At 41.8% G+C, this 10,386-nt stretch overlaps 1 protein-coding gene across 1 annotated transcript; it reads left to right on the forward strand.

Moving 5' to 3' along the window:
- Window positions 1–2,929: 2,929 nt before the first annotated feature.
- Window positions 2,930–4,104, forward strand: LOC145796660 (uncharacterized). Its single transcript, XM_082881836.1, has 4 exons — window positions 2,930–3,136; window positions 3,216–3,305; window positions 3,401–3,487; window positions 3,583–4,104. The coding sequence occupies exons 1-4, from the start codon at window positions 2,972–2,974 to the stop codon at window positions 3,991–3,993; spliced, it is 753 nt and encodes a 250-aa protein (XP_082737962.1). The 5' UTR covers window positions 2,930–2,971; the 3' UTR covers window positions 3,994–4,104.
- The last annotated feature ends 6,282 nt before the right edge of the window (window positions 4,105–10,386 follow it).

The raw sequence follows: 10,386 nt of genomic DNA on the forward strand, positions 1-10,386 counted from the left end.
CATAGGAGACAGGTAGAGAAGGAGAAAGTTGGACATCGCACCCATAGTTGGAAGAAAAAGAGTATCTTTTATGAATTGCCATATTGGGAGCACAATCTAATAAGACACAACCTCGATATGATGCATATAGAGAAGAATGTTTGTGATAATGTGTTGTGGACAATATTAGGGGTTGCAGGAAAATCGAAGGATGGTGTTAATGCTCGGCGTGATTTACAAGATATGAATATTAGAAAACCCCTACATTTGCAGTTAAGAGGGTCGAATAAAGCCTATTTACCACCAGCACAATTCACGATGACCAAGGATGAAAAAGATTTGTTCTTGAAAGTGTTGAAGAAAGTAAGAGTTCCCGACGGGTATTCATCCAATATATCACGTCGTGTGCGCTCACATGATAGAAGTATTGGGGGTCTTAAGAGCCACGATAGTCATATTCTGATGCAACAACTTATTCCATTGGCTATTCGAAGATCGTTACCAAAGAATGTAATTGAACCCTTGATTGAATTGAGCAATTTCTTTAGACAATTGTGTTCGAAAGTGAATCGTGCGACGGATTTTCAATATATTCAAGATCGTATCGCTCTAACACTTTGTCATCTAGAGAAAATATTTCCTCCGAGTTTTTTTGATATAATGGAGCACTTGCCTATACATCTAGCTGATGAAGCCTTATTGGGTGGAGCGATTCAGTTTCGATGGATGTATCCAATTGAGAGGTATCTTCTTACTTTAAAGCAATACGTGCGTAATAGAGCTCATCCTGAAGGATCAATTGCTAAAGGATATCTTATGGAAGAATGCATGAATTTTTGTGCACAATATCTTAATGATGTGGAAACCAAATCTAGTCGACCCGTGAGAAACTATAGTGGTGCTGATAATTTGGGTCATGCTATTGGTGAAGACACAAGCTTTTATCTTGATAATACTTCTTGGGTACAAGCTCATCGTTACATCTTATTCAATACAAGCGCGGTTCAACCATTCATAAAGTAGGTTAAGTCACTCACTCAATATGTTATTATGTTTTATTCAATTTTTAACAAAATTTTTTGTATTGCTAAAATCTCAATCTACACAGCAAACACCTTGAAGTACTTCAGCTCAAAATGCCTCGTGTCGACGATCATCAGCTTCGGCGTGAACATTTTGAAACTTTTCACATTTGGTTCAAGGAACATGTATGTATTTAACTCTATAGATTCTAGTTACTTAAGTCGATCTACATTTTAAATTTTACATTTTCGTGTTAAATAGGTCCAAACTTTGCGAAGGACTACTGATGTCATATTTTCTGAAGAGATTATTCTCTTGGCAAATGGTCCTCATAACCTGGCAAGGAGGTTGAACGGGTATATACTGAATGGGTTTCGATATCGAGTAAAGGCCATGGATGATCGTCGAGCCACACAAAATTGTGGTGTAGCTTTGAAGGCAGATACCATAAGTTATGCTAGTCGAAAAGACAAGAATCCTCGTGTGGGGTCTGTGTACTATTATGGACAATTGACAGATATTGTTGAGCTTCGATATTCCAATGAGAAGAAACATGTGTTGTTTAAGTGTGATTGGGTTGACAATATTCACGGAAAGAAAGAAGATGTCTTCAATTTCACGTTGGTAAACTTCAATCATTTGTTGTACCGAGATGATCGAATTACCAATGAACCTTTCATCTTGGCGTCCCAAGCAGAGCAAGTTTGGTATGTTGCAGACCCGTTACAACCAGACTGGCAAGTCGTGGTGAAGATGTCTCAAAGAGGTTTATTTGATATGAGTTCGACTGATCCACAAATCGAGCCATACATAAGCCAACAATTGGAAGAAAATATAATGCTTCGTGATGAAGAAGTTGGTTGGGTGAGGGAAGCCGCAGAAGGGGAAACAGTTGATGTTCAAATAGGCTGATATTTAATCAACATTAGTAATTCAATTAAGGCCAAGGTTGTAGTTAATCATTAATTTCTTAATTTATTTTGTCTTTGTAATTGTATTAGTTCAATTAATGTCATATTATAGTTGATGACAACCCATTGTCTATGTTTCTAATGTCAATTAATGTTATATTGCTTGCAGATTATTATGGGAAGGAAGAGGAAGCCTGATCATCCCCGGTGCATGATGTCTGATGTGCTACATAACAGGACATCAATAGCACCACCATCAGAGGACGCATCACATCGGCCACCATCGGAGGGGCCATTAGTGCCACCACCATCTGAGGGGCCATTAGTACCACCGCATCGACCACCATCAGTGGCACCACAGCAGCTACCATGTACTCAGCCTCCACGCCTACCATCGGTGCGTCCACCATCAGTGGCACCACAGCAGCTAGCATCCCGACTAGAGTCATCAGCTTATGAGCTATCCGCAGGTATATAAATTTGCTTTGATTTGTATGAAAATTATTTAAACATACATTTATTTATGCTCATTATATATAACTTGTTTATTCTCATTGTATTTTGCAAACCCTTCATCTTCTTCACAGCCTACATCAGGTATAAGAATTCGATTTGTATTCACATTATTTGAATTTGCATTTGTTTATTACCGTTGCATATTGTTTATTGTTTTTGTATCTCGCAGGTCATGTTAGTTCTTCATCAATCTCGACTAGGCGTGGTAGAGGATGTGCCAAGGGCATTAAAGAGTGGGGTACTGGTAAAAAGCTGGACATACAATTTGATGAAAATTACTGCCCAATAGGGGATAACGTCGCTAAGTTAACTACTCAACTTGGCATCATTGTGCGGAATGGTAACATTGTTCCTCTTACTTTTCTTGACTGGAACAATGTGCCTGATGATATTGTTGATGCTATCTGGAAGGATGTGAAGGTAAAAGTATATTTTTGTCCACAAATTCGAATTTCAAAATTGTGTTATTATTATTTACACTTTGAAATTGTGTTTTATAGGACAATTTGAATATATGTCCATAGGAGTACAAGCCAATCTGCATGAAAAACTGCAACAGCATATGGAAGGATCACAAGAACAAGATTAAGGTTAAGTATTTCAAGCCTAGAAGTTCTGATCCTAATCTGAAGGATGATGTTCCTTTGCACATTGTGCCAAGCCAGTGGGAAGAACTTGTGGAGTATTGGCGTACTTCTGATGCTGAGGTATACAAATAAGTTATATTTATGATATGTAAACATACAAATCATATTTACATACTTACATTTGTTGAACCTGTTATAGAAAATTGCAAGTAGGAATGCTAAAAATCGGCGAGCTCACGGCATAGCTCATACCACAGGGCGTACTAGTTTCTCTCAGATACGACATGAGGTTTACATTTTATTGTTTTATTTTTGTATATAAATAAACATTGAATATTTGCAAATTATTTGGATTCTAATTTTCATATTTCTAAAAAAATGTAGATGACCAATAAGGGGGAGTCTACTGATAAGATGAATGTTTGGCTTATGACACGTAGAGCAGATGACCCAGAGGTTATCCAGACCTTGGTAGTTTCCAAACACCTTTGATTGTATTTGAAGTTTATTTTATGTGTGTCAACCATCTTAATTTGGCATATACTTGTATGTCTTATTCAATACAGGATGAGTTTAATCGTCAACTCTCTATGCTACCTGAGGATGGTCGGACTTTGGAGGCTAGGAATGCCATTTTCCATGAGTTGATAAGTCATGACGGACATGGATATTGTCGCACATACGGGAGAATTGTGCCTCGGAGAGCGGTGTATAAAGATGGTGCTGGGCCATCACAGTCAACACCCCAACCATCGACTATTGAGCAGATCATGCAGCAGGTTCGTGCAGAGCTAAGGGATGAGTTGAAGGAGGAGCTGCGAGCAGAGTTCTCTACACATTTACAGCAGATGAGAGATGAGATGATGGCGTTTGTGTCACAGGGGGCGAGTGTGGATCCCAACAGACAGGTTCAATATAAATTAAATTGTTTGATAGTTCAATTTTCACACAAGATTATGTATAAAATTCGAATATGATTAACACATTATGCATTGACTATCATAGGTTCCTGATGCATCGAGTGGCCACCGGGCATTTAGGGAATCTGCAGAAGATGAGAATCCATATACACCACCACCAGAAGATCAGGTATAAAATGTATCTTTGCATTCTAAGCTAAAATGTATCTTTGCATTCTTTACATTGTAAGTTAAGAGACTTGTGGGAAAAGATGAGACGGTTTCGCACGAAACTTGGCACACACGACCGCCTAGGCACGAGAGACTTGTGGGAGAAGACGGGGCTCGAATCGGGTTCCCGGTTTGGGAGTCAGAGGCGGATTTCACTTTAGGCAAACTAGTTCCTTAAGAAACTTGAACTCGAGTTGCTATCGCCCCAAAATCACCAAACGGCTTCGGTTTGGCACGAAACTTAGCACACACGACCGCCTAGGCACGAGAGACTTGTGGGAGAAGACGGGGCTCGAATCGGGTTCCCGGTTTGGGAGTTAGAGCCGGATTTCACTTTAGGCAAACTAGTTCCTTAAGAAACTTGAACTCGAGGTGTTAACGCCCCAAAATCACCAAACGGCGTCGGTTTGGCACGAAACTTGGCACACACGACCGCCTAGGCACGAGAGACTTGTGGGAGAAGACGGGGCTCGAATCGGGTTCCCGATTTGGGAGTTAGAGCCGGATTTCACTTTAGGCAAACTAGTTCCTTAAGAAAATTGAACTCGAGGTGTTAACGCCCCAAAATCACCAAACGGGGTCGGTTTGGCACGAAACTTGGCACACACGACCGCCTAGGCACGAGAGACTTGTGGGAGAAGACGGGGCTCGAATCGGGTTCCCGATTTGGGAGTTAGAGCTGGATTTCACTTTAGGCAAACTAGTTCCTTAAGAAACTTGAACTCGAGGTGTTAACGCCCCAAAATCACCAAACGGCGTCAGTTTGGCACGAAACTTGGCACACACGACCGCCTAGGCACGAGAGACTTGTGGGAGAAGACGGGGCTCGAATCGGGTTCCCGATTTGGGAGTTAGAGCCGGATTTCACTTTAGGCAAACTAGTTCTTGAAGAAACTTGAACTCGAGGTGTTAACGCCCCAAAATCATCAAACGGCGTCGGTTTGGCACGAAACTTGGCACACACGACCGCCTAGGCACGAGAGACTTGTGGGAGAGGACGGGGCTCGAATCGGGTTCCCGGTTTTGGAGTTATAGCCGGATTTCACTTTAGGCAAACTAGTTTTTTAAGAAACTTGAAATCGAGGTGTTAACGCCCCAAAATCACCAAACGGCATCTGTTTGGCACAAAACTTGGCACACACGACCGCCTAGGCACGAGAGACTTGTGGGAGAAGACGGGGCTCGAATCGGGTTCCCGGTTTGGGAGTTATAGCCGGATTTCACTTTAGGCAAACTAGTTTCTTAAGAAACTTGAACTCGAGGTGTTAACGCCCCAAAATCACAAAACGGTGTCGGTTTGGCACAAAACTTGGCACACACGATCCCCTAGGCACGAGAGACTTGTGGGAGAAGACGGGGCTAGAATCGGGTTCCCGGTTTGGGAGTTAGAGTCGGATTTCACTTTAGGCAAACTAGTTCCTTAAGAAACTTGAACTCGAGGTGTTAACGCCCCAAAATCACCAAACGGCGTCGGTTTGGCACAAAACTTGGCACACACGACCGCCTAGGCACGAGAGACTTGTGGGAGAAGACGGGGCTCGAATCGGGTTCCCGGTTTGGGAGTTAGAGCCAGATTTCACTTTAGGCAAACTAGTTCCTTAAGAAACTTGAACTTGAGGTGTTAACGCCCCAAAATCACCAAACGGCGTCGGTTTGGCACGAAACTTGGCATACACGACCGCCTAGGCACGAGAGACTTGTGGGAGAAGACGGGGCTCGAATCGGGTTCCCGGTTTTGGAGTTATAGCCGGATTTCACTTTAGGCAAACTAGTTTCTTAAAAAACTTGAAATCGAGGTGTTAATGGCCCAAAATCACCAAACGGCGTCGGTTTGGCACGAAACTTGGCACACACGACCGCCTAGGCACGAGAGACTTGTGGGAGAAGACGGGGCTCGAATCGGGTTCCCGGTTTGGGAGTTATAGCCGGATTTCACTTTAGGCAAACTAGTTTCTTAAGAAACTTGAACTCGAGGTGTTAACGCCCCAAAATCACCAAATGGCGTCAGTTTGGCACGAAACTTGGCACACACGACCGCCTAGGCACGAGAGACTTGTGGGAGAAGACGGGGCTCGAATCAAGTTCCCGGTTTGGGAGTTAGAGCCGGATTTCACTTTAGGCAAACTAGTTCCTTAAGAAACTTGAACTCGAGGTGTTAACGCCCCAAAATCACCAAACGGCGTCGGTTTGGCACGAAACTTGGCACACACGACCGCCTAGGCACGAGAGACTTGTGGGAGAAGACGGGGCTCGAATCGGGTTCCCGGTTTTGGAGTTATAGCCGGATTTCACTTTAGGCAAACTAGTTTCTTAAAAAACTTGAAATCGAGGTGTTAACGCCCCAAAATCACCAAACGGCGTCGGTTTGGCACGAAACTTGGCACACACGACCGCCTAGGCACGAGAGACTTGTGGGAGAAGACGGGGCTCGAATCGGGTTCCCGGTTTGGGAGTTATAGCCGGATTTCACTTTAGGCAAACTAGTTTCTTAAGAAACTTGAACTCGAGGTGTTAACGCCCCAAAATCACCAAATGGCGTCAGTTTGGCATGAAACTTGGCACACACGACCGCCTAGGCACGAGAGACTTGTGGGAGAAGACGGGGCTCGAATCGGGTTCCCAGTTTGGGAGTTAGAGCCGGATTTCACTTTAGGCAAACTAGTTCCTTAAGAAACTTGAACTCGAGGTGTTAACGCCCCAAAATCACCAAACGGCGTCGGTTTGGTACGAAACTTGGCACACACGACCGCCTAGGCACGAGGGACTTGTGGGAGAAGACGGGGCTCGAATCGGGTTCCCGGTTTGGGAGTTAGAGCTAGATTTCACTTTAGGCAAACTAGTTCCTTAAGAAACTTGAACTCGAGGTGTTAACGCCCCAAAATCACCAAACGGCGTCGGTTTGGCACGAAACTTGGCACACATGACCGCCTAGGCACAAGAGACTTGTGGGAGAAGACGGGGCTCGAATCGAGTTCCCGGTTTTGGAGTTATAGCCGGATTTCACTTTAGGCAAACTAGTTTCTTAAGAAACTTGAAATCGAGGTGTTAACGCCCCAAAATCAGCAAACGGCGTCGGTTTGGCACGAAACTTGGCACAAACGACCGCCTAGGCACGAGAGACTTGTGGGAGAAGACGGGGCTCGAATCGGGTTCCCGGTTTGGGAGTTATAGCCGGATTTCACTTTAGGCAAACTAGTTTCTTAAGAAACTTGAACTCGAGGTGTTAACGCCCCAAAATCACCAAACGGCGTCGGTTTGGCACGAAACTTGGCACACACGACCGCCTAGGCACGAGAGACTTGTGGGAGAAGACGGGGCTCGAATCGGGTTCCCGGTTTGGGAGTTAGAGTCGGATTTCGGTCTAGTCAAAATTATTTACTAAACTATCTTTGTAATTATATAGTAGTTAATTTTTTTATATTTTTCTGTAATTAAAATATTAACACCATTATATTGTTATTAATTATTTTTATTTTGTTTTTTTCAGATATTTCCTTAGTAGCAGTTTGCTTCTTGTGAAATGCGGGCGTATAAAGATTATAACCAACTTTTATTTTTTTAACCCACGAAGGAATCAAGACGAAAACTTTTGGTTTTGATTTTGATTTATGTTATTTAAATTTGTGAACAATATTATGTATGTATTATGCGACATTATGTAGTGGCATAATTTTTATTGTTATGAATTTTTATTTATGTATTGTTATGAATGGAACAACATTATGAATGTTCATCATGTGCCAACTTTTGTTTATGTATGTATTTATATTATTATGTAATTTTTAAATTTTTTTTTAGTTATTTTTCATTTAATACAGGTTTTTTTTATATTTTTAATTATTTTAGTACAGGGATTTTTTTTTTTTAATTTTTTTTTTGAGACGACGGAGCTCCCCCGTCGCAAAAAGAAAATGGTAGCAAGCTTTTTGCGACGGCTCAAATACTGTCGCAAAAGGTAGGAATTAAACTGAGAATAAGACCTTTAGCGACGGCTCAGGTTGCCGTCGCCAATCGTCATTAGCGACGATACTTTTACCGACGGGATTTGGCAGTCGACAAAACTCTTTTAGCGACGGCAAGACTTTACCGTCGCAAAAAATCAGATTTTCGTAGCTTTTTGGCGACAGAAGTTTGCTGTCGCAAAAAAAAAAATTTACCATCGCAAAAACAATGGCGACGGCTCTTGCCGTCGCTAAAGCCCTTTTGCAACCCCCTCTGTTGCGACCCCCCACTTGCTGTCGCAAAAAACTATTTACCGTCGCAAAAAACTATTAGCGACGGGGTTTGGAGTATTTGCGACGGCATTTTGCCGTCGCAAAAAACAATTTTTTTTGTGGTGTCGGTTAGTTCCCTTAGCAACACGGCCCTGTTATTCAATCGTAAGTAATTCACACTCCCCCATAACATAACCAAATCAGATAATAACTCTCAATAAGGGTCTTCGCAGATCAAATCAATAAAGGCTCAACCAGGTCATGGCAGATGCAAGTTCTACCCAGTCATATCAAGTCAAAGTTCAAGCGTGAGTTATCAAACAGAAGTTCTCTCAGGTAAACAAAGGTCTCATCAAACCATAGTTCTATCAGAGTAGATCAGGTAAAGGTTCTCGTTCATACTTCATTCGCTTAGGTGCATAGTCAGTAGTTCTACAGTTGTTCTAAGTTCCTCGGTTCTCAAATCACATCAGAGTTATGTATCACAATAGTTCATATCGAAGAGTTCAGGTCATATACAATGTTACATTCTCCAAGTAAGTTTATATGTGGGTGCACAGGCATACAGTTGTTCATATCGAGAGGTAAGCATCACAGTCAATATAGCAATTTCCCAAATGAGTCTTTCATGTAAGCATAAGGTACACAACGGTGTATCACATAAAGTTTCTCGGTGGTACACAATAGCAGATTGTTATACAGAAGTTTTAAATCGGTCATACAGTCGCTAAAGTATAGGCTCACTAGTCGAGTCAAACAGTCTTGTCAATTTTCAACAATCGTAGTTCACAATTTAGAGTTTATTGCTCGGGGTCTTTACTTAATCACACAATCCCAGAGTCATAATCCCAACGGTCAAGTTATCAACAAATAATCATATCAATCATTCTGGGCAACGATATAGTCATATATATACATGTCTAGAGTCTAATAACCTTCCCAATACAGATTCACGAGGTCTCTGTACAGATGAACACAAAACAGTTTCCCCAGATACAATAGTTAAGGCAACAAGTCATAAGTCTACTCAGTCTAGGTACAAATGTAGCGGACACAAAGAGTGTGTCGAGTTCAATTAATTAACATCCCACGCAAAGGTCTAGGCATATGTAAGTCCAAACATGTTCCATATCCAGTCAATAATATTGTGTCTCCATATTTAACAGTTCGAGCATAGTTCAACAGGTCAGTCACGATAGTTCAGATCAACCAGTAAGTCCCTAAGTGTTCATTAACCACGGTTCAATCCCATTAATACTAATAGTATTACAAGCATGGAAACATACAGACAGGTACGAGTTATCATTTTGGCATTCGTTCACAATTCATAAGCAAAAGTTCGTTTTTCCAAACTGACATAGGTTCTCAATTTCAGAAACTCCGTACGTGGCTGATTCATGTATATAATTCGAGATCACGGGCCTACTCATTCGATGATGTCAGTCAATATATAACAGTTCAGTTCAAGTCATGGTCGTACAGATTTCTCAAACTATAGTCAATCATGATGTGTTCCCATGTTCAATAGTTCTAGCATAGTTCAAAGGTCATACCTAACAGTTCATATTAAATTTTGCAATATGGTACAAGGATTTAACCCAGCAAGTTCTCGTTGTCCATAAGTCTCGACAATTTCCCAAAGCTCAGGTAATTCGTTATAGGGCTTCAGGCATTTCACATAAAATGAGCAAGTTTTCAAGGCAGTCAATAACTAGGGGTTCATAATTCTAATAATTCAATTGGTTCAATTAACATGTCCACAATCTATATCAAGTTAAGGAATGTACACTTCCACACAAATTCCCATATAAACAATTGCACATAGTTAAGGTAATACCTGCGTCAGTTATTTCAGTGTTCCGAGCATTTTTTGGAACTAAGGTGTAGGAACAGAACCAATTGTACTAGCATTAGGCCTAGTGTTGTTCGGAAGAGCTCGCGGGCAAGATTTAGCCAAGTGCCCTTTCTAACCACATCTAAAACAAGCTCCTGATAGGCGGCGACAAATGCCCCAATGTTGTTTCCC

The sequence above is a fragment of the Camellia sinensis genome, chromosome 8, assembly GCF_055761805.1.
Source record: "Camellia sinensis isolate YWXY chromosome 8, ASM5576180v1, whole genome shotgun sequence".
Classification (NCBI taxonomy): Eukaryota; Viridiplantae; Streptophyta; class Magnoliopsida; order Ericales; family Theaceae; genus Camellia; species Camellia sinensis.